Raw genomic sequence first — 23,852 nt, forward strand, 5'->3', positions numbered from 1 at the left:
GTAGCCTGAGAGAGGGGAGCTCAAAGTCTGCACAAGGACAGGGAAATATAGAAAACTGATCACAAATATGAGTGGAAAAAATAGCAATTTAGGCACAAGTTTGCCGTGCAGGAGATAATGCACCCCATGAGTGGCCAAGGAAGCGTCCTGTGAGTGACCTCTATGCTCAATCAGGGCTGGTTGCACGCCAAAAACTCCTGTGGGTATGGTGGTAACGAGACAGCAGCTGTCCCTGTCAAATCTGGACTCTTCTACCTGTAACACACGTGTCCAGCAAAGTGGAACCGATTAGAAACTGCAAAGACCGATTTGTGAACAGCCACACGTAAATAGTGCGCTTCTGTTTGGGGGTGCTGCTTTGTGACCGATCCCAAGCACTGAATGCTGCAGAATTAAAACAGGCCTTCATGTGGGTTCCAAACATGTGAGCAGTGTTAATGAGCTGGAACTGGGCTGGGGCTGTCCCACTGAGAGCAAGGAAGGACCCTGGCTAAGTGGGCAGCCCAGGGTACCCGGCCTGGCTCCGGCCCCACCGCTCCCTTGCTGGCATCAAAGCCATTTCTTGGCTTGCCCAAGACCTGTCCTGTGGGCTGGGAGCCATGGCCAGGCCCCAAGAGCTGATGGGACTGCTCTCAGCCCTATACATCACCAGCATGTGCCAGCCCTGACAAAGAGCCTTTGAGCTGTCGTTGCCACTATTGGCAGCTGGCATCCATCCCAGCAGCCTGACCAGGACACTCAGCACAGTGTGACCGAAACCACCTTACTTACCATGGGCTGCCTGGGACCAGAAATACAGTCAGGGCACGGGGACAGCATGGCAGTTCCCAGTGTGACACCCTACAGCCCTGCTCTGGTTACAGCCACCTCCCTTCTCCCCGTGCTGCTCCCTCCCTTCCCGCTCCAGGTGTTTGCTCCTGAGGCTGATCCAGCTCTCAGGAAAGCCACAGGAGACAGCTGAGCCCCAGGGAACCTGCTTGTTTGGCAGCTGGAGCAGCTCACACCACTCCTTGTCACACTGTCCTGCTGCTCACTGGATCGTTCGCCCTCTCCACCCACTCCCCAAGGACACCACTGACTTCTCTTTCCAGCAGAGCCACTGGGCTCTCGCTGGGCAATCATTTACTTGCTGATAAATGCAGTTTCATGGGAAGAAGGGAAGGATGCCAGAAAAATCATTTGTAGATTGGGCTCACGTTTGGTTGGCACTTTGACTTGAAAAGTTTTGGTTTGGGGTTTTGTTTGTTTGTTGGTTGGTTGGTTGGTTTGTTGGTTGGTTTTATTTTTGTTTTTTACTTAGAAAATTCTTGATCCATTTTGAACTGTTTCCAATGTTTCTGAGTGATATTTATTGGCTGCATACAAAACCCCACACCTAAATGAAAGATCTGATCTCCTGCTGTACCAACGCTCTCTTCAGCACCAGAGGAAAGTTTGTTTTCTGTTCTGCCGAGCCAGGCAGAAAGTTTTGTTTTGGATTGCCTCAAATGCTTTGCTTACAGGACACTTCTCAAGGACCTGCACAAGAAAGAAGTCACCTGAGATGCTGCACAATGCCTGGAAACTGCCCTGTGCTGCATGAAAGCTTTGGATCTTCCTCACATCCCCTCACTTTTCCCATGCTGTGTGCCCAGCACTGCTGGTAGTGGCTGCTGTTCCTTTGCTCCTAATTATGGAGGAGCAAATTGAGAGGATTGGATGTGCTTGTTGGACATTAAAGACTGCAGAGATGATTCTGGTGTTGTGAATGCCTGCAATTGAGGCAAATTCCTTGTTTCTCTGTCTTAATGGATGAGATCCGTTGCCATCTGCTTGCCAGCATGAGCTCCAGCATAAATCCGGGAAGGAGCAGGATATGTCCCACCACTCTCCCTCCAGACGAGGGTGATCACTGGCACATACCTTCTGAGGTCACCTCTGGGACCAGTGCCTGTGTCCCAGCACTGGTAGTGATAAGATCTGCTGGGACAGTTCGCAGTGAACCAAGGAGTCCCCATGCCCTCCTCTCCTGGGCAAAACTGCCCAGAGTGCTCCAGGCAAGAGGGAGGGATTTCTGCACACTTCAGATTTTGTGTTTATGCCTCTCAAATATTTTTAGTGCTCATAAAATTGAGAAACTGGGAGAGACCCAGCTGGGACCAGTATGGTACAACCCTCACCCAGAGCCTTCCCAAGGCGACTGGGACCTGCCCAGTCCCATGTCTCAGATCAGAAGGACAAATAGACCTGTTCCAAGTCTCTTGCACAAGCACAACCCAGCTGATTTCTCTAGGAAATCCTGGGGAGGAGTGGGGGAAGGGGGGAGAGGGAGTTGCCTCTCAGATTCATTTTCAGTCACACATATCTTCATGGGGAAGTGATGGTGGCTGAACCTCAAGGGTGCTAATTGCTGTGAGGGAGGGGAAGGGCAGCTTGCAATGAATCTGGTTTTATGGGTGCTGGATGTGATGGGACAACCCTGATGTGGAGTTTCCAGTATTGCCCATTTGAGCAGCCTGAGAGCAGCTGCTACTGAAAGAGGTTCCCAAATCACGGGTGGGTACCAGCGGCTGAGGGGTGAGTCTCGAGTGCGAGCAGCCAGTGGAGCATGACCAGCTCCAACAGGCCAGTAGAACATGGTGATGATCTGCAGATTGATAAGAAGGGGCCATGCAAGGCAGTGCAGCAAGGTGAGACTATCAGGCCAGTGGAAAAGCTATTATCTTTTGTGCTCTGCCTGCAGAGGTTGGGTAGGGAGGCAGGGACAGAGCTACTGCTATGGGATGGCCCATGCTGGTCCTCCTGGGCTCTGCAGGATCAGGGCTTTGCACATTTGGGAGACTTCACCAATTCAGTGAGAACCCAGATTGGAAAGATTTGCAGTGTGATTTCTTCTGCTGAAATGCAACTATACAGTGTAATTGCTAGTGACTATGCTATCAGGATATAGCAAGTTCCTTTATGTTGTAAAATGCTCCTTTGTGCCTCTGTGTCTCCTATCTCAAGATTTCTAAGAGCTGCTGCAGGGCGGGGTTGAAGTCTGGTCCTGCCATAAGGCTGTTAGGAGAACACACAACTATCAACAGTGCTTCTGGCAATCAGCACTCCAGTACTGCTTAAGGTTCAGCTTCTTTCTGGCTGAAGGTCTCAGTGTGTACAGCTGCAACTGCCCTACAGAAATCACAGGTAATGGGATGCCCAATGAATGTCACATAGATAGCTCAGCTGAGCAGCAGCACAGCTTACTTGCTGCTCTACTCCCAGATGACCCTACATGGTTATGCCTGTTGCTGGCTTGTTGTTCTGCCATAGAGAAGTGTTCCTTGCACCTGATCTGCATTTCCAAGGCTTTTTCCAAAGCCCTGTATGGGGCCCAAATGAGATCTGACAGTGATTTTATGTAGCCATCAGTCTCTTCAGGATCATCCCCAGCATTTTTCTGCCATTTGTCAGTTTGAGAAGAAAGGAAACAAGAAATAATAATCAACTCAAATTATTGCCTAATCAACACAGAAATCAGTGCTGCTTGCTCAGCCTGCAGGCCACAATTAGATGCCATCAGCAAATTCGGGCAGCTTGCCTGGGCTGCAGTCTTTCATCTCTGGAAGACTGACAGGCCTCTCTCGGATCTGCAGGCAGAGGAAGGAGCTGGGATGCGTTTGAAGGACTTGGCTCGTGGGGAAGGAACACATGGTTCAAAACCACAGAAAAAGGAAAGTTATGTTTTATATAACACTAAAGGAAGCCCTATGCTGGAGGAGGGGACATTAACTCTGCAGCTGAGGGTTGTAGTGCCAAGCTCTTCAGCCTCCTTTCTGTCACCATCTCGGGGCGCTGCCCTGGTCCATGCAGCTCAGCTTAGCTTGTCCTGCCAAGAGGACACGGTGGTTAAACCACCAGGAAATGATGAGATGTGTCAGTTCTATATCCCTGTATATATGTGGCAGCTTTGGCAAGGTCACTGCATGCCTGTGCATGATCTTGACTTTTGGTTGGAAGTGCCTATCTTCCTCTTCCTCTTGGGACTGTCCCGCAGACTTTCTTCCCATCAGTAAAGAGCAGGACCTGCGCCCAGTGACTCAGGCTGACTTGGTATCCTCGGTACTGGTGTTGGAAAAGGGCATGTGCAGAGCAGGGCCATAGTGAGGGGAGAAGGATATGATGCAGGCAGGGAAGCTGCCAGGGTGGCATGGTCAGGTCCAGGTCCAGGAAGGGGACAGGAAGGGGTGTGGGGCAGGACTGAGCAGGGGGCTGGACACCCAGGCTCCATAGCTAGGAGTCCCAGGGAGGCAGGACTCATTACTGCAGCAAGCCACTGGGAGAAGACGTGCTGGAGCCCTGTCCTTCCTCCCAGAGAGGAAGGAGGGTGAGAGCACAGAGCAAGCCTGGAGCCTCCCGCGTCTGAAATGTGATCCTGCTAGAGGCACCTCCCTGGGCCCCACCTTGCGCTCCCCAACATATATATGTCACCTGCCAAGGGCACAGGGGACACGGGCTGACACGCTGTGTCCGGGCCTCAGGCATCCCTGCAGATGGAGCGGACGAGGCACCAGGGGATGGCAAAGAACACCTACATGCGCTGGCGGCTCCCACTCATCTGCCTCCTCTGGGAGGTGGCAATGATCATCCTCTTTGGGGTCTTTGTGCACTTCGGCCCTGAAGCTGATGCACACTGGGAGGAAGAGAAGCATCAGATGAACCTTACCAGTGACATTGAGAATGATTTCTACTTCCGATATCCCTGTGAGTATTCAGGAAGCCCAGTCCCGGTGCTGGCTGGCCACCGTTCTATCCCATCCCATCCCACCCCACCCCATCCCACCCCATCCCACCCCATCCCATCCCATCCCATCCCATCCCATCCCATCCCATCCCATCCCATCCTGTCCTATCTGTTGTTGCCCCAAGGGTTTTGGGAAAAAGTGATAGGGAGGCTTTGGGATAGTAGTCCTGAGTTTCTAAGTGCTTCTTTTGTCTTTCCCAGTTAAATCTGGCTTGGGACAGAGGTGAAATCTCCAGTGATTGCTGGGGAGTTGAGTTTCACCTTGACACTGCTTTGGGGTGCCTCAAAGAATGAGAGAAGAATCTTGTGGCCCTCCAGTGCTCTGGGGATCTGTTGACAGGGTGCCACCAGTATGTGATGTCTTTTCTCCAGGAATAGGGCTGACGCATTCCCAGCACCCTGCAAGTTTCAGCTTGCTGCCCCCTCGCTTGGTTTCCTTGTACATACGGAGGAACGGCTGTCGAGATCCTGTGACATCTTCCCCCTTTTCCTATGCCCTCCCCCTCACTATCTCTTTAGCTGCTGCCATTTTGATGAGTCCTCCCAACCTGCCATGGTCCTTCGGTCACTATGCCTTATTGCCATGGGGATTGCTCAGGTGGTCAAAGCTTTTCAGGCCAGGTGGTACACTTGGCTGGCTTTGATCTCTGGGGCTGGTCATCTTCTTTGTGAGCTGATGGGAACAGGCTGCTTCTGTAGGCAATTGTTTCCAAGGAAGCAACGGGCTTGAGTCATGCATCTATTTAGAATATTTCCATTAAAAAACACCTGCTAAATCAAAGGAGCTATAGAAACCTGTAGCTGCAGAGGATTAACTGGTTCAGAGAAGGATTTGCCTGCAGAAACTTGCTGCTCAGTTGGTTAGTGTGAGCCATGGCTGCTCTGAGTTCTCCTTCTAGACTGCCTGTGGATGTATCCATACAGGTTGATGTGAAGCAGCAGCAGTGCTGCTGTAATCTCTAACAGGACGGGAGAGCAGCAGAGAGGTCGAGAACGAGCCTGTAGGAGCTCAGGACACTGCACCTATACTGTCCTCATCTCCTATCTCCACTTTGAAGCACCAAATATTCCCCTCTTAAATGGCTGAGCGGATTCATGCAGCTAAATCAGCCTCAGAGCAGCTGCTTAGTTTAGCTGAGTTTTATCTGTTTCAAACCTGAGGAAGGGCTCACATGTACAAAGATCAGTTTTGTTTGTTTTTTTTTCCCTCCATTACCTAATCAGAAAAATCTCTCTGCAAAAATAGATGAAACTGGTAAGATGGTAGAAGCTGAGCATTTTGATCCATGTTCATCCAGCTCTGTTTAGAAGAGAATGCAATGGCTAAACACCCGAGGATCATTTGTGTTATCACATCTGTGACTGCTACTGCCTGTAGGACCTGTCCAAAGATGTTGCAGTGGGTGAGCAGTGACAGCCTGAGATGATTAGTTACTGTAGGATGTTTGTGCAGTTGTGTCAGTGGTGCCCATTGCCAGGGCTGCCAGTTCAACTCCAGGCAACGTGACACATTCTTCTAATTTATAATCACACATTGATACTCCATAGTGAGTGAATCATCTGCTCTCTAGGGAAAAGAAATGAGATCCTTCAGCACAGGTAGTATTCTCAAAGCCTAAACACCTCCTCTGGATAGTGACTGCAATTGCCTTCCCACAAAAGCAAGGTCACAATACCTCTTGAGCATGGCAGCACCTGGGCTGCCTGCAACACAAGTATTATTCTTCTAAAGGAAAAACAAAGGCAAGATTTAGAAAAATGCTTTAGGCTGGGTGCAGTTTGAAGAAAAGCCTGCTTTTCCTCCTGGGCATTTACAAGGTATAAGACATGGTGGAAATTCTCAGTATTTTCAGAGGGCACACAGTCTGCAGCCTTAACTCCGACCTGTGTATTTCTGCTTTCAGGATGAAATTAAGAATATATATAATGCAAATGGCTGCAGATAATTCTAGCTGCATATTGTGTCACTTAGGCTTGAGAAGAAAGGTGGTGAGAAAAAAATATTGCTGCAGAGGGAAAATGTGTGTGACTGCATGGTTAAAACTAGAGTTAAAAAGACCATTTCTCAGAGCATGCAGAGAAGTCCACATGAAGAGACTTCAGCTGAGCAGGGTCACCTGAAGGTCTAGTCTCCTTCATCTCTTATGAGTAATTTCATAGGCGTGGGGGCATTTTTGAAAGCAAACAAATTAACCTGTCTCCTCAACCTGACACTACATCGCTGGAGCCTGTCCAAATGCTTGTCCTTACACAAGTTGCAAGATCTTATAAAGCACCAGAGGACAGAAGCCAAGACTTCTGGAATTGCACACACCCAAATCCTCACCCAGCACACAGCAGAGGCAGTGGGTACAGCCCCACCATCCCTGCAGGAGGGGGTCCAGGGTTCCTGGATGGCCAGGTTGCCTTAGTGCCAGCACAGGGTCAGGAGCACAGCAGATCCTTAATCACTGAATTTCTTCTGCCCTGAGCTTATTTCATCTCCTGCTCTTTTCACTGGAGTGGCCTCCAGTGTGAGGGTCTGCATGGTTCAGATTGTAATTATGCAGCATTTCAGCTCACTTAATTGCAAAGTGATGCTTATCTGAAATAAACGTTTAGCATTAAGAAGTACAGCAGGTTTATCGCACCAAGAATTTCCCTCAAGAGGCTCACGCAGGTATAGTTTCCCCCAGGGAAGGGCATCTGAGGGGCTCCAGTTAGCAGGTATGAGCACTTGTTGGAAGAACTGTGTCTCTCTGGTTTAAGCACTCAAAATCCCACAAGGTGGGATCCTCCTGGCAAATGTATCTTGCCACCGATTTCAGTGGCAAATAAAAACACGCTGTAAAATTCCCTTGTTCTTGTCTTTTCCCTAAGCGCTTGCACCCAACCATCACCAGGACCCTATACTGCATAGGCTTACCCAGAATGTGTTTTAACCCATTGTGGTTAAAACAAAAATTAGTGTGGTTCATTTGTTGGTACTGCTCATTGTACGTGACATTTTTGGAGGTTGTTTTTTTTTTTTTTTTTAATGGGAAAAAAGACATCTGAATAGAAAAGTTTTCCTTCATACATTCCATTAGTCCAGTTTTCTCTTGCACACAGCTTGCAACAAAGATATTTGGGTTTCAAAAATGAACCTTTTCACCAAGAAGCCAGCTTCCAAAAGCCAGCCATTTTCAGACTCAGAAATGGGAGGACACGAAACAAATGCATGCATTTTTCCTTGAATTTTTTCCTTACTGCCACTGATGTTGTTTCCTTTCACTGCTAAATTCAAATGACACGTAGCTCTGCCTTCTCCTCAGAACTGATGGTTTCTCCCTGTGCACAGCTTTCCAGGACGTTCACGTGATGATCTTTGTGGGCTTCGGCTTCCTCATGACATTCCTCAAGCGTTACGGATTCGGAGCTGTGGGATTCAATTTCCTCCTTGCTGCTTTTGGAATCCAGTGGGCTCTCCTGATGCAAGGCTGGTTCCACTCTTTCCAGAATGGGAAGATCCTTATTGGAGTGGAAAAGTAAGGAGAGATATGGGCTCTGGGATGCCACCTCTTGACTGTGCAGTGGAAGAGCTGGGATGAGAGCCAGTGCCTGTCCCTGTGTTAAGTGCAAACTGCAGCCTCCAAAATGTTGTCTTCCTTCTGCATAACCCCACTTGCTTTCCGCCTTTTAGTCCACAGGTGCCTGTATGATGGTGGTACTGTTACATGAGAAATGTGAGATGAGTGCCATCTCTTAATACCCAAGCAGAGCACCACAGACCCCAAGGTTAAGAGCACATAAGATCCTTCATACTCATTATTTAAACAATTAGGATGAAAGCTCCACACCTGGCTAGGAAAGTTGAGAGGAAAGTCAACGGGAAACCTAACCGACTATATGCTTTACAGCGGGATCTCTAGAGTTCAGTGTGGGTGAGGGTGATTAATTATGGAAGAGTATTTCCTTATAAAATCACAATTTTCCTTCCCCTCTTCCAGCCTGATCAACGCTGATTTCTGCGTGGGTTCTGTGTGCATTGCCTTTGGAGCCATTCTGGGCAAAACCAGCCCAGTACAGCTTCTCATCATGACTTTGTTTCAAGTCACACTCTTTGCAGTGAATGAGTACATCCTCCTCAACCTGCTTCACGTAAGCTTTTGACAGATTCCTTGTCCCCAAGATTGAGTGCAGATTGGAAAGACAGATGGGTAAACAAGCTGGGCAGGATGTAGACCACACCTCATCTCCAGAATAAGCAGTGACTCCAGAAATGAACCTCTGCTTTCCCATGGCTGCAGGTTAAGGACGCGGGTGGCTCCATGACCATTCACACCTTTGGAGCCTACTTTGGCCTCACTGTGACACGTTTCCTATACAGACCCAACCTGGAGCAGAGTAAAGACAAGGAAGGCTCTGTGTACCACTCTGACCTCTTTGCTATGATTGGTGAGTCAGCATTGGTATACGTGTACCACTCAGTTGCAGAAAGCTGTTCCCTCCCATGTCTCTGGGAAAACCAGACCAAAACCCAGATTTGGGACTCAGCTCTGCATCCCACTTTTCAACACCTTGGAACTACTCATCTCCCCTCACTAATGGTTGGGGTGAGGTGGTTCCTGGGAAGACAAGGTTCCTCTTTTGGTTCCTCTTCACTGCAAGCCCCTTCTGGTGCTGATCCCATCATGGAGGGCACAGCTTTGAGCATCATGACTAGGGAATTTAACTTCGCTCCAAGAAACCTCCTGTAGAGTTCTTTTTTCAACCTCTATATTCTTTCTTTCTTCTTCTTTTTTGCTCCCTCCTCCCCATCCCACCAGGTACCCTATACCTGTGGATGTACTGGCCCAGTTTCAACTCAGCTATTTCTGAACATGGGGATGCCCAGCATCGGGCTGCCATTAACACATACTGCTCCCTGGCTGCTTGTGTCCTCACCACAATGGCCTTCTCCAGCATGCTGCAGAAGAAAGGCAAGCTTGACATGGTAAGCAGGGAGCAGAGAGACCTACACTAGCCAGGGAACTCGCAATGAAGTTGACCAAGGGCCCAGGAATTGGGTGACACTTGTCCTTTGCTGCAATGGGTTTCACAGTGTGTTGGTGCAACCGGTCTCCTGCCAGAAACTCAGGCTGCACTGAAAAAGCAGGTGGGAAGTGAATCCTGATGTTTTCACAGTGCAAGCTGGTGCTGTCCCTGCATGTGATGTGCTGATGGCACAGCAAGGGCTGCATTTATTCTCCCAAGAGAACTACTGATGGGCATAATGCAGAGCCATGTTTGGCAGCACTCTCCGGCAAGCTGAGTAGGGCCTGTGCAGCAGCTTGTGAGCAATCGGGGGGCTGACTTGTACGTGTTATGTGTGTGGGTGCACAGTGTGTGACAGCAGAGCTGGCGTGACACATGGGTGAGACAATTTCCATCTCATCACAACTCCCCACCCAGATTGGTGGAAGCAAAGAATGTGTGTGGTATGGAGAGTGGGAGTCTATGTGTGCCTGTGTTACAGACAGAGGCTGCCTGTTCTTTTCCTCTTGTTTTTCACCAGCAAGCAGGAAAGTGGGCCCCAATATTTCCTCTGAAAGTATTTTCAGAGCTGATTCTCCTGCTTTACCGTTTGCACACACTTTGAACAACTGTGATTTCTCTGAGATGCCAAGAGAGAGTGGTTACTCCTGCAGGTCCACATCCAGAATGCAACGCTGGCTGGTGGAGTGGCTGTGGGCACCAGTGCGGAGATGATGTTGACCCCATATGGCTCCCTCATTGTTGGGTTCATCTGTGGCATTGTGTCCACAGTGGGGTATGTCTACCTCACGGTGAGTGCTGCTCTGGAGATCTGCAGCCCTGGTTCTGTTGAGGAGACCAGGAATGGATTCACCTCCCTTTGAGGGCTCCTGCTTTCCACTGTCCCTTATGGAGATGCACTTCTGACTCCATTTTCTGCCTCAAAATGCCAAGTGAGGCTCAGTCTCCTAACAGGAGAGTGGAGGAGAGCTCTTATTTTGTCCTAAGCTCATTTCACATATTTTTCTACAAGTCCTTAGCTCTAGAATGGGACACATAATACCACTCTTCTTTCTCTACTTATCCCAGTCCTCCATGAAAGGAACTAATCCTTCCTAGGACTACACTCATTCTTTTGACTTCTCTCTACCTCCCTTTCCTTCAGCCTATTTTGGAGTCCAAGTTGCACATCCAGGACACATGTGGCATCCACAACCTCCATGGCATGCCAGGCCTTATAGGGGGCATTGTGGGAGCCATCACTGCAGCTGCAGCCACTGAGGATGTATATGGAAAGGAAGGGTAAGACAGCTTGAAACTTTCACAAGTATTCTTCTGGGACTTCTGGGGCTCTCTGGGGTGGAAGAGGGAAGCAATTAATAGCATTTGTTCTATGTTCACTGTTATCTCTTTCACATGGGGTGCGCTATGTTGGGCTTAGTGACTTCTGATGTCTTCAAAAAGTGAATCGTAGCCCTGCTCCTTGGTAATATTCTGGGGCACAGAGGATGTGAAAATGCTCGTTTTAGCTCTGCATTGCTCTGAGGCTCAGGTAAGGCTGAAGTTCTGAAATACAAAATAAATGTTTGTATTTTGAACTCTTCCTAGGTAAAACCTCACCAAGAACCATAAAAGAAGGAAGAGAGCAGTGTTTTATGTCTTACAACACTCTCCTAGTCCATTGCAGAAGGTGGATGGGGTTAGGGAGGAGTCCTCAAGGGCTCAGGGCAACAGAGCTCCTCTACCCTGGCTCAGCACAACCTTTTTTCTGACTGGTGAAGATCTTCTGCCAGAATCAGTCCTCACAATTTCTACCCTATGCAGGTTTATCAAGGCATTTGACTTCACCGGCAGCTACAAGACGCGGACGCCCAGCGTTCAAGGAGGGTTCCAGGCGGCCGGCATTGTCGTTTCTCTACTGATGGCTTTCGCTGGAGGAACCCTTGTGGGTAAGCAGGGGGGAAACGTGGAGAGGAGAGAGCCTGCAGCTGGAATGGAGACATCCACATGCCTTTCTGCCTTGGCTGGATGCGTCCTTGCCGCTTGTGTTGCAAGCGTGGGTCAGACCATAGCCTCCACTTCTGCTCGCAGGGAGATGGGGTGGGAGTTTGTGGGAGACAAGCCCCAAAAACCAGCCCCAATCGGCCCCGCTCTAGGAGCCATCCTGAAGCTGCCCATCTGGGGCGACGCGGCCGACGAGAACTGCTTCGAGGATGACATCTACTGGGAGGTGAGAGCGGGGGCGGCGGGCGGCACAAGATGGCGCTGCCGCCCTCCGCATGAGGGCCGGCGGCGGAGCTGAGCGGGCCGCGCCGTGCTGCAGGTGCCCGAGGACGAGGAGAGCGACGTGTACCACATGCACAACCCCGACAAGGCCGCCTCGCCCTGAGCCGCCATGCTGCCGGGCTGCCGCCGCCTCAGCGGGACGGCGGGGCTGCCCTCGGGGGCGGGAAGATGGCGGCCGCCATGTCAGGAGCAGCGCCCTGCCTGTGAGGAGAAAAGCCTCATGGCGAAAGCGTGGGTGGGAAACACCCGCTTCCCCACTGGCTCACTTTTGTAATTAGTTCCTGTGAACAAAAAATAAAAGCGTGGCTCTTTTTCATAGTATCGGCTGCTGATGAAAGCGGAGGGCAGCGGGGCACAGCATCCAGGATGGGGCTGAGCCCCTGTGCTGCGATGTGGGGATGATGGTGTGGGTGTGGGAGCTCACAGTGCTGCCATAGCCTGCTTGTAGAGTAACAGAATGGGGGGGACCCATATGGATCATCAAAAGGCCAACTCCTGGCTCCACACAGAACCACCTAAAAATCAGACCATATTCTTGTGCTGCCCGCCGTCATTTTGTCTTGGCTTCTTTACTGAGACCTCTGCCAGCTCTTTGTGAGCCTTGCTTGTGCGTGGCGTGCAGACCAGCAAGGCCCTTTCCTCTTCTTCAGTGTCATCCATTTGTTACAGTATCGTCAGTGGGCCCACCAGAACCTGATGAGGTTCAGCAAGGCCGTGTGCAGGATGCTGCACTTGGCTCGAGGCAATCCCAGGTATGCTTACAGACTGGGAGAAGAACCCACTGAGAGCAGCCCTGCGGAAAAGGACCTGGGGGTCCTGGCGGATGAAAAGCTGGACGTGTGCCCACTGTGTGTGCCTGCAGCCTGAAAGGCTGATAGTATCCTGGGTTACATCAACAGAGAGGTGGCCAGAGGGAAGGGATTGTCCCCCTCTGTTCTGCCCTTGTGAGGCCCCCTCTGGAGTGCTGCATCTAAGTCTGGGCCCCTCAGAACAAGAAGGGTGCGGAGCTGTTGGAGCAGGTCCAGAGGAGGGACACAACAATGCTCAGAGGGCAGAAGCACCTCTCTTATGAAGAAAGGCCGAGGGAGTTGGGTTTATTCAGCTTGGAGAAGACTGGGGAGACCTCATTGTGGCTTCCCAGTACTTGAGGAGTGTTTATAAGCAGGAGGGGGACTGACTTTTTACATGGTCTGGTAGTGATAGGACAAGGGGAAATGACTTTAAACTAAAAGGGGAAATTTAGGTTAGATATTAGGAAAAAATTCTGTATTCAAGTGATGGTGAGGCCCTGGCACAGGCTGCCAGAGAAGCTGTGGATTCCCCATCCTTGGAGGGGCTCAAGGCCAGGCTGGATGGGGATCTGGGCAGCCTAGTCTGGTGGGGGGACACCAGCCATGGCAGGGGGTTGGAACTGGGTGATCTTTAAGGTCCCTTCCAACCCAAGCTGTTCTATGATTCTATGATCAGACCATTCTTTCCACTTTATGGTGCTATTCTGGTGGGAAGGTCCCAACAACAGATCACTGCCTCCATCTGTTAACTGGACCATCTTCCAGCCGGGAAAAACATCAGGTTTCAACCAGAGTTGAAGAAGACAGGAGTAAAAATCAGGCCTAAAACCTGTGTGTTTGCCAGCATTATATGTGAGGAGCAGGAGAGGAAAAGAGAAGAAAAAAAAAAAAAAGGAGGTGGGAGGGCTGATAGGTCTCTTCACTGTGTCTAGCTGTAATTCTCACACCTGAGGGGGGGAGTCAAAAGTAGCTATTCACATCCCCTTGGGATATGACACCCTCATTTTCCATGCTGGGTAAAGACAAAAACCCTTTACAACATGTTTCTGGAATTTGTCAGCGGCTGCCAGCAGCAGCATGTTAATTAAATGTCGGCAAAGATGGAAGCAAGAGGCTCTGCTCTAATTGGACACTTTGCTTGGTGGAGCTGAAAAACATTGTGACAGAGGAGGAGGTGCCGAAACACTGTGTTCCCCCGCCATGTCGAGGGGACGGGGACAGCAAGGCATAGGAAATGCACTGTTCTGAACCAAGGCTGTCTTTGCTTAGCCTGAGACAACCTCACTGGTGAAAAAAGGAGGAGTAGCAAAAAAGGAAAAGGCCTAAAATCCTCCACAGGAATCATCACCAGCACAGCAGCAGCGTAGGATGCAGGGAGACAGCTTTGTAGTCTAAGAGGATGTTCAGCTAAATTGCTGATTTAACGGGGCATTCCTGGTTCCTTGGCTATGCCCTCTGTGGGATGAGCTTGGGCGCGTCTCTTAATATAGCAGTTCAGCATCCCTAAGTAATAGATGTGAGCTATGAATCTCCCCATCTCATGCCAGGCACTGATGTTATTGTCTGGGATAGTTTTGCTCCTGCCCTAGACTGTCCAGCTGGATCATTCTTTCCACTTTGAACCAGTGCAGGGACAAGAAAATGAGGAGCTTTGAGTTTTTGGACACGTCATTTTGGGGAGGCAGTGTCCCACTATGGGGAGGCAGCCAGATCTGGCTCCAGAGCCTCTGGTCTGTCTTCCCAACAGCTTGAAAACAATCTCAGGATTCAGTAACCAAAAAACCAAGCAGCCTTCATTGCTTTAGCAAGGCTGTTAGCCCCCATCTCATTCATCTCTGAGCACCAGGACATAGTCCTGCCCCATGTGCTGATGTGGAGGGGAGCCCCAACCCCACTCCTTGTCCTCTGGGCTCTGCCTCCTCCTCGTGGGAAGACACCTGAATTGCCCAGACTCCTGGGCAGTGAAGCGTTTTATTGCCCATGCTCTCGCGGGGCTCAGTCTGGTCTCAGTACCTAAATCACTCTCTGGGGCCGGCCTTGCAGTTTTAATTCCCTAATGAACAATGCCGGGGTCGGGCCAGCGCGTTTGAAGTGTGGTCACGGCCCCAGCAGTGGACAGAGGGTTTCTCAATGGGGAGCAGAGGATTGGCCTGCTTTGGCAGGCAGGCAGAGGAGGTGTGAGAAAGGAGCTGTTGATACCCATGGGGATTAGGTGGTACAAATTGGCTGGGAAGCACCGGAGGCATTGACCAGAGCTGTCCTGGGGCAGGTTCCCATGGGGGGGCTGCCTGAAACAACCCTCCTTCAAGGAGGCTGGAAGGGCCAGCCTGGCTGCTAATCCCCTGGGAGCTATGGAGCACGAAGCAGAAAAGAGGTTAAAAAAAAAAAAAAGAGAGAGAGAAAATCTCGTGTAAAGATGGTAGTTTCCCCAAGGGGATGATAGAGAGAGAGGGAAGGGGGCGGGAAGGGGGGGAACAGCACCATTTAATCCTGCTTTTAATAGGCAGGTGGTGGGCTTAGATCACACTCCCGCTCCTGCAAGCTGCTGCAGAGATTTTGGAGAAAGGCCGTGCGGACTGGCAGGGACCTCCACATCCTTGCAAAGGATCCCCATCTGTGGCAAGTGGACACGTGCTTATGTCTGTGCCTGTATGTGTGTGCCTGTGTAGGTGTGGGTATACTACGTAACCCCAGGTTGGGGCTGCTGTGGGCTCACCGCATGCCCAAAGTGCGTGCAGATCCCCTCGTCCCCGTGCCCACGTTGCAGCTGTGTGGGTGCAATCTCACATGCACATACACCCAGCACACGCACACTTTCTGAGCACATGCACACACTCCTCGGCACAATGAGCACCCCGTGCCAAGTGACGTTGGCACATCTGCGGGTGCGTGCTGGCATTGCACGCGCGTGTGCCCTTCACCACACCCGCAGGGACACGTGCCAGCTGTCTGGCCGCATCGTGGCTGTGCCCATCCGTGCACCTTTGTGCTGGTGCGAGTGCGTGCGTGTCGGACCTGGTGCGTCCACGCCTGTGTGAAAGACTCTCCAGCCCCTTCTTCAGGAGTGCTGTAAATTGTAATCAGATTAAGGCAGCCAATCACTTAGGGCCCTTGAAAAGGGCATACGTTCCCTAATCAGTACCTAGCATTGAGTCTCACAAAGGGTCTAAGTAACTCGGCAGGGGTCGGGCCCTCTGGAGCGCAGGGGAGGGGGCTTGCCTTTCTTTTCTCTCTGTCCCTTGTAATTATGTCAATTTGCTAGCCAAATTGTTTGCTTGAGTGGACAGTGGGGGCTTGCCCCCCTTCCCGCCTCCCCCCCACCCCCGGCCCCATTCATGTGCTAATGTGGGAAGGAGCATGGCCTCCTGACTTCAGGAGGTGGCCGTGGCCTCTCGAGGAGCAGCACGCGGTGCCCGCACCCAGCCCCGTGTCCGCAGGCTGCTGCCTCCCCATGCCTCAGCGAGAACTTCTGGCCTCCACATGCTGATGGCCATGAAGACATAGTGTTGCTGCTTCTTGAGCTTCTCATCTCATTGCAGGGCTCTGCCATGCCAAGGGATTCACCCCTCTGACTCTGGAGAGGGAACAAAATCTCAAGACCAGCACAGACACAGAGGTGGTGACTGATGGCAGGGAGAGATGGTATCACCATTGATGGACAAGGAGAGATGCTGCCTACATCTCTCATACCTTGTGAGCAGGCAAAGGGCATGCACACCCTGAGCTGCCTGCTGGCACTGCCGGTTGTCCTGAGCCTACAGCGACACGGAGGAAAAGGTGACAGTGAGAGGAAGCTATGCTGCAGGCATCCATGAGCTGTGGAGATGCTGCTGTGACAGACATACACAAGGCTCTCAGTCACCACACTGCCACCCAAGGCCACCTTTCCCCACCCTGCCTTGGGACAGCAGTGAGCGGAGTACACGTGTGTCACAGGGAGTCCCCTCTGCATGCCCCTGGATGTCTTCTCATGCAGCTCAGAAGACCGGGGCCCTCTCCTGCTGGCTCCTGCTTGTGTCACCTCCCTCACCTGCACCACGTCCCCTCCTCACCCCGTCGCAGGGCCGGGAGCTGTGCCAAGCTGCAGAGAAGCTCCTCCGACACACCTCCCCACCCACTCCCAGCATTTGCATATATTCTGCCCGCAAATCCTTGTCAAGGGGAGCCTCTTTATTGCCTGTATAGATCACAGGGTGTTTGTTAAGGGGCTTCTTTGTATTGCCTCAGACAGCTGGGGTCATCAAAAGTCCTGCGGTGGGAAGGAGAGACAGGAGGAGGGGGGAAACCCTGACAATACGGACTGAAGGATTAAAGGAGCATATAAAGTTCCTATTGAGTGAGACAAGAGGCTGTTCACTCCCAAGATTGACAGCAACCAGGAGGCGATTCCCAACACAATGTCCAATTAATTCTCTACCCTCTTCACTGCCGTCTCCTCCCTCCCTCCTCTCCAGGGCTTGTGTATGAGCAGGGAAGGGCTGAAGCTAAGATCCTCAAGAAGGTAATTAATTATTCCTGACCAAGAGGAGCTTGCTGGGGCGTGAGCCTGTCCCTAGGCTCACTGGGTACCTTGTGTCCCAGCCAACAGATTCCATTAGCTCAGGTCACTTCAGGGAGTTTTTCTTTCTGTCACAGGCAAAGCTATCCCTCTGATGGTCTGCAAAATAACCACGGTTAGTGCTGAGCCCAACGGGAAGATTTTGGCTAAATCCAGGCTTAGTTCTTGCCCTGGCAGCAGAGCAAGGTAGTGAGAGAGCTAGGGAGCAGAGCAGGGCATGTGGGCAAGATGCTCAGGCACACAGCATTTAGGGAGAAGCAGAACGGCATGTGTTTGTATTTTGAATTTTAAAATTCTGCATTTTTGATCAAAGATTGTAAATTCTGTGGTTTGGGCCAAAGTGTATTCAATTCCCAGCCAAAAACACCACCTTCGCACTGCCCCTCTTCACACACATCAGACTCCTGTCTGGGCTTTCAGGAATCAACATGGCAGTGTTAGGATCCAGTGAGTGCTGAGGAGAGGAGCATTGAGAGCACAGCCAAGCAGAGCTGGGGGGGCACAGGTTGCATTGTCCCTGATAGGAGGCATTTGTGAGTGTGCTCCGACCTCTCCCACTAACGGCACCTCTGGGATTAACCCCACATATGGGAGAGCAAAGTCTAGGCCACTGTATGAAATTCTTGTAAGCTATTGAATATAAGTTGCTTGATTCGTCTGGTCTATTTTTTTTCCTTTTGAAAATTCATCATCCTGAAGGAAGGGAACAACCAGGAAGGCATCTTCCTCAGAGCTGGTCACCTTCTTTTGTTACTCTGCACTGCTGAGGTGCCCAGGCACATCCTTCCACACCAACAAGCATCTCCAAAACCAGGTTGGGAGGAACAGGACTGCGAGTTCCCAGCTCTCACCACAGGGCAAGCTTTGGCCAACCCATCACTTCTGGCCACAGGGGACTGGAGTTGCCCACCCCATGCACCCAGTGTGCAGGAGATGCCCTGGAGCTGCCTGTGGCTCCACGCCTCCGCCTGCTCCCTCACCGCACACGCTCCCAGTGAAGTTGTTTGAAAGTCTTCCGGCAGTTTTAGCGGGCAGGAATAACAGATTAGCCATGATCTGATCAGCCCAGTATCTAAGCTGTATTCTCCCCGCTGACAAGTATTTGAAAGAGGGGAGGGGCCACTTTCAGCCCAACGATGAATCTTTCACCGACAAGAAAAGGCCCTTTTTTCTCCCGCGAGCCACAGGCTGCTCTGTGCCCTGTTGCTAAGTGAGACCCAGGGCTGTTGCTTGCATGCTTGCATGGAGCCCTTGGGTTAGCGGGATCAGGAGATTCACACCAGACATCTTGTTTTGGGGGGGAGTTCTCTTCTCCCCCACCTTTGACTGGCAGATAACAGCTCGCAGACGAGGCCCATGGATGCCTCTGCTGCACTGCTGGTCCTGGGGAAGGGAAGATGCAGGAGGCTCTGCAGAATGGTGTCATTGCTGGGAACTCAGCCCTAAATGTCTGGGGTGTGCTGGAACACGTGAGTTTCGCCGGTGTGGCTGAAGGAGGTCATCACAGTCCCTGTATCTCATTGGATCAAGGTGCATAGGGACTTTGGGGAAGTGACCTTAAAGGATGCTCCAATGCTGGCCAAGAAAAAGCCACCATCAAGGGCCACCAAGAGTAATTTGTCTTCATGCTTTGATGCCTCCGGTTATAGTTTGAGAAGGGAACACAAGGCAGAGGAGAAGGGGACAATCTTCAGCCCTGGGCCAGCTTTGTGGTCCCTGCAGCCCCATGCTGCTCCAGGGCACCCTCCCCCCCTTCCAGTCCCAGCCAACCCTGTGAGAAAGAAGAGAAATCACTAAAACAAAGGTCTCCCAGGCGATTTCTGGAGCTGCCAGCATGAGGTGCCCTCGCCTCAGCCATAGTGCTCACATCCCTCCTCTCCTGCAAGGCAGTGATGCAAGCAGGGCTGCCCACTGCCAGGATAGGGGCTGGCACCATCCCAGTGCCCTGGTCGGGGGGATGGGGGGAGCAGGGGACTCTCCTTCAGCTGAACCAGATGCCAGAAGGGCTGTGAGAGTTATTGCTGCTTTGAGCAGCACCGAAAGGAAAGAAACCCCCCAGCCTTTGGGTTTGAAACACAAAAGGCCGGATCTGTGCCTGAGACACAGCTCCTTTCCGGAGCTCAAGCAGCACAAAGCAGCTGAAAAAAAATGGCTTTTCTGGCAAGATGAGCTCTCCTCCAGCATGGGATGATGGCAGGTCTCTGCCTTGCTGTGCAGCTAGTACAGGCTGCCCTTTCCTTCACGGTGCAGTCTATAATCACTCCCCCAATACTTCACGGACAGAAGGACGTGCATCTGACTGTCCCCAGCCTTCCCATCTTGATGACAGTGACCAGGTATCTAGGACCTATATGTGCTGTGGGTGGCAGGCCCCCAGCACCCCATGGAGTACTCCTGACTTCATTATTTTTGCCTCGGTCATTCCTCCTGGCTTTACTCCCAGGCCCTGCCTTTGCTGGGACCATTGCTTGAAAGGGACTCAGGGGTGAGAGCTTTGCATTTCTGCTGGAACTCTTAAAGCACCAGGACCCATTTATTCTTCTGCTCTGCACCGAAATGGATCCAAAAAACTCCACCGGCAAGCCTGGGAGGGGCCCAGCTGTCCACCTTCCATGCCAAACCCATGGGCAGCACAGGGGCTTTTCCCCAGCACCACATCTTCTGGAAAGAAGGCGGCAAATTTGCCTTCATGGAACAGTCAGCAAAACCTGACCTGAGAATTCATGTCCCAGTGCTGAAATAAACCATTGTGCAGCAAAGAATAGTACACAATATAAGCACTCAGGAAAGAAGCAAATAATTTTATCCTGATTTCTGGTGTCTTCCTGACTTGTGCGCACCCTCCCATCCTCACACATGTCAGCAGAACAAGCACACAGCAGAGATATTTATATGAAAATCCTGCTGTCTCCACAGCTATCTATAGCAGCTCTATCTATGCCCATGGTTCCATCCCATGCTTTGGTTCCCTTGGTGTAGCTCAAGCATCCGGACTGTCCCCATGCACACTACCTTCACCATCATCAAAAGGGACCAAACCAAAAAGCCATCGTGCCATGGAAGCAGCGGTTTGGTGGAGCAGGAGGACATGGGGGACAAATGATGGGGACCGATGGGCGCCGATCATCGTTATTTGGGTTGCCACCGGGAGGGGATCACCCCACTGCCCCCACCCCACAGACAAGGGCCCCCGTTCAAGAAGACAGGGAGGCAAATCAGTATGCAGAAGTGGTCTCCGCTCGCCAATAAATTAGCATAAACCACTCTAGGAGGTAAATAGACATACAAGGCGCCAGTGTGTGCAGCGTGGGCTGCGGCTTTGTCTCAGCGCCACTATTGTCACGGCCCCTGCTGCAGGCTGACCGAGTGGGGCTGTGTGGTGGTTTCTTACACTTTTGACTGCTGGATAAAAGGGGGGAACATAAAGAGAGGGGAGAACTTTTTTTCTTTTTTTTTTTTTTTTATAAGTCCAGACGAAGTTACAGACGTCTGTTAAACGTCAATTACAGCTGAATAAAGACGTCTGCTTAAGGCTTAGTTATGGCTCCTTTCAGCCACTGAGATTTTTCCAGGGCTGGCCCGGGATGCCTTCAGCAACCTAATTTGGAGATTGTAACTCTATAAACAGGCTCTGGCATTAATCAGGGCTGGTGGAAATGCAAATGATGGTGTGGAGGGGGCTTGGGGATGGGGATGGGGTCCTGTGTCTTGGAGACCGGGCAAAGAGTAAAAAGAGGAAAGCAAAGGCAAGGAAGAAAGGGGACGTGTGGAGATGCAGGGACCTGTAAATAGTGAGCTTGGTGGGTTTTTACCACTTTCCTGCTGGTGCTTGGAAATCTGGGCCCATCAGGTCCCTCCATACCCTCCCAGTGCTTCCAGCTGCACCAGCCCAGAGCCAGCTGGCCCTGGGATCTTTCCACACCAGGCTGCCTAAGCGGCTTCCACAGCTAAACCAAGGCCAAAACATGAACAAAGCGGGCATTTAAAGCTTTCATATCCCAGAGGACCATCGGGTGCTTGGAAGAGACCAACCTGTATGAGAGAGGGTGTCCAAGCAATGGGGAATTCAATGCTGCTGAGAGGCACTGCTACAAAAGGGCAGATTGCATATTCCCATCTTTTATTGCAAAGCCTGTTGATGTTGTCTCCATTTTGTTGTAGGAAAAAGGCCTCTAGCTGAGCAGGAACATTGTGCACACCATTACAAGCCACCCTGACGACCACAAAGACCAAAGCACCTTTCCATGGGGAGAATCCAGGGACCTTCTTCCCTCTCAGATACCTTCATGGCAGGTGGATAAGGATGGAGAGCAGTGTCATTGCTTTGTGTCATTGCCAACCTATGGGGAGCACCCTTCTCCACCTTGGGATAGCTATTGAGAGAGAAGGGGGAGGACAGGGATGAGTTTTGTTGGAAAAGGTTAAAATACAAAAACACATCCCAGGTCCTTCCTCTGTGGCAGCTCAAGATAGTCCGTGTCTTTCCCAAGCCAGCAGAATGAAGCCAGGAATATTTTTCCTGGCTGACTTTCACACACCCATACGTTCACCTCAGTGGGTTGAAAACATCACAAACAACATCTGAAGGATCATGTCCAGCCTGGGCAGAGATGGTGGGATTGAAGCTGGATGAGCTTCTTTTGGCTGTGCTTTCTACACAGCTGTGCCGTTTCCTTGCTGAAGTCTCCTAAGAAACCCATGGCTTGTCCCAGGGAAGTATGAATGAGGGAGGCGATATGTCAAGGTTGTGGGGAAGACTTTGCAGGGGACCTGTGTTAATGAGTGTATTTTACAGGATTTTATTTTTGATGTCTGAATGTTGTTCAAAAGAAGACCAAGAGGAGGATGGGAGGTGAGACCTGGTGCAGGCACAGAGGTCATGAGCTCTCCATTGCACCAGGTTGATGATATCTTTCTCCCTTCACCTGGAAAAAAAAAAAAGACAGGTCGCTTTTTTTTTTTTTTTCCAGGGAAAGAAAGGTCAAACCTTGCAGTGAGGAGGTATCACTGAACCCAGAGAACAGGAGACAACAGAAGATGGATTGGATATAGGGAGATCAGAGGGTCAAAATTGGAGATGTGGTGTGGGATGTAGAACAAACCCCAATGGACAGCACCCAGGGCTCCCAAAACGCAGGAGGACGGTGGACCAGCGACAGCTGGAAGATTTAATTGCTCCTCTCTGCAGACCTGCTCGGCTCCCTCCCTCTCAGATCTGCATTTCAATATGAGAGCAGCAGTAAGTGGGATGCCGCTGGAAGGGGTTAGAATGATTAATCATTTAAAAAGCAAGATCTTAATTACAGGGTGCAATTTTTGCTATTTAAGGAGTCCATTAGTTTCCAGAAAGGAGGGAAAAAAAAAATATATAGATATTGCAGGTTATTCTCCTTTTGAAGCAAATTGGGGGGGAGGGCCGAGGGGGCCACAGCACCCAGGCTGTTGTGGCTGCCCCTGAGGGGCCGAGGGCTTTACAGCGTGAGGATGGTGAGGGGGAGGTGGTGGCACCGGTTCCCCCATGGATATTTTTGCAGGGTGCCAACTGTAAGCATCCACCGTGGCAGCGGGCAGGCAGCTCTGCGCAGCCTCCTCCCCGGGAGCAAGAGGAGGATGTGGCCACCGTCAGCCCCGCTGACCCCTAGGCCCAAATAGCTCCCAAAGGGCGCATCGGGGTGTAATTGCTGTGATAACAGCACGTCCGCTGGGAGCCGGGCCAAGACCTCTTGCCCGTGGATAGGAAGTGGCCGGGGGCTGCCGAGCACAGCACGCTCACCGCCAGCATCGCGGGGAGACAGGGAGTGGGATCGGCTCTGTCTCCCCCCGCGCCGCAGCCGGCAGGGAGGTGACGGGGGTTAATCGCCCACCGCCTCCCCTCTGACCCCTCTGTGGGTTTTTCTCTTGTATGGTCATTTAGCCGTCCCCCGACACAAAAGGGAGCGATTAAACACAGCTCAGGCCCTTCATGCTTTAGTGGATTAATTTGCTGATCCCCCACGGATTAAAGGTCTCGACAGGATCAGCGGGAGCAGCGGTGCAGACCCCGACGGGAGGAGGACAGCGATAGTGCCGGGCAGGCCCCAGCCCCGAGCAGCCCGGGGGACCTCGCCCCTCCTCGCGGTGTCACCGAGCCGTGTCAGGGTTCAAGGCATCGGAAGCTCGGCTAAATACTGCCTTCCCCAAATCCTCCCTCTGCATTTCGTGCCCCTTGGATTCAACGCTTGGATGGAAAGCCGTATCCAGTGCTGCTGGGGGCACGGCGTGGGGTGCGCATCCCTATTCCTGCTGCAAAACCAGAGCAGCACTCAACCCCAAAGCCTCCAGCCAAGGTGCAGAGGGGTGACCGGGAGCAGCGGTTCTGGGGACAGGGGATGGGGTGGGGGCACAGAGCCGGCGGGGGCTGCTCGCCCTCCCCAGGCCTGCGGGAAGCGGGGATTGCATCTGCCTTTAATTACTCCCTCTCTGCATATCAGATGCTCGTGCA

General features: G+C 51.5%; 1 protein-coding gene across 4 annotated transcripts; it reads left to right on the forward strand.

Moving 5' to 3' along the window:
* The first annotated feature begins 217 nt into the window (after nucleotides 1-217).
* RHCG (Rh family C glycoprotein) lies at nucleotides 218-22,275 on the forward strand. 4 transcript variants are annotated; one of them, XR_016470420.1, is made up of 10 exons: nucleotides 218-4,722; nucleotides 8,082-8,268; nucleotides 8,731-8,881; nucleotides 9,031-9,178; nucleotides 9,550-9,716; nucleotides 10,411-10,548; nucleotides 10,902-11,038; nucleotides 11,561-11,966; nucleotides 12,060-20,643; nucleotides 21,533-22,275. XR_016470420.1 is itself a non-coding variant. In XM_031587728.2 (10 exons), exons 1-10 carry the CDS (start codon nucleotides 4,512-4,514, stop codon nucleotides 12,123-12,125), a joined length of 1,404 nt encoding a protein of 467 aa, XP_031443588.2. In that variant the 5' UTR covers nucleotides 218-4,511; the 3' UTR covers nucleotides 12,126-22,275. The 4 variants fall into 4 exon arrangements, 3 of the variants coding, with proteins under 3 accessions (XP_031443588.2, XP_090005125.1, XP_090005126.1); XM_031587728.2 differs by having other exon boundaries at nucleotides 11,561-11,685; nucleotides 11,893-11,966; nucleotides 12,060-22,275; XM_090148999.1 differs by having other exon boundaries at nucleotides 12,060-22,275.
* The last annotated feature ends 1,577 nt before the right edge of the window (nucleotides 22,276-23,852 follow it).

Source organism: Phasianus colchicus, chromosome 12, assembly GCF_987193195.1.
Source record: "Phasianus colchicus chromosome 12, bPhaCol1.hap1.1, whole genome shotgun sequence".
NCBI classification, from domain to species: domain Eukaryota; kingdom Metazoa; phylum Chordata; class Aves; order Galliformes; family Phasianidae; genus Phasianus; species Phasianus colchicus.

What these genes read in the sequence shown, in the direction of transcription:
- RHCG (XM_090148999.1), top strand. Translation starts at nt 4,512, where the DNA reads ATGGAGCGGACGAGGCACCAGGGGATGGCAAAGAACACCTACATGCGC. An exon ending in AGAAAGGCAAGCTTGACATG is followed by an intron (nt 9,717 to 10,410) that starts GTAAGCAGGGAG and finishes TTACTCCTGCAG; the next exon opens with GTCCACATCCAGAATGCAAC. An exon ending in TGGGGTATGTCTACCTCACG is followed by an intron (nt 10,549 to 10,901) that starts GTGAGTGCTGCT and finishes CCTTTCCTTCAG; the next exon opens with CCTATTTTGGAGTCCAAGTT.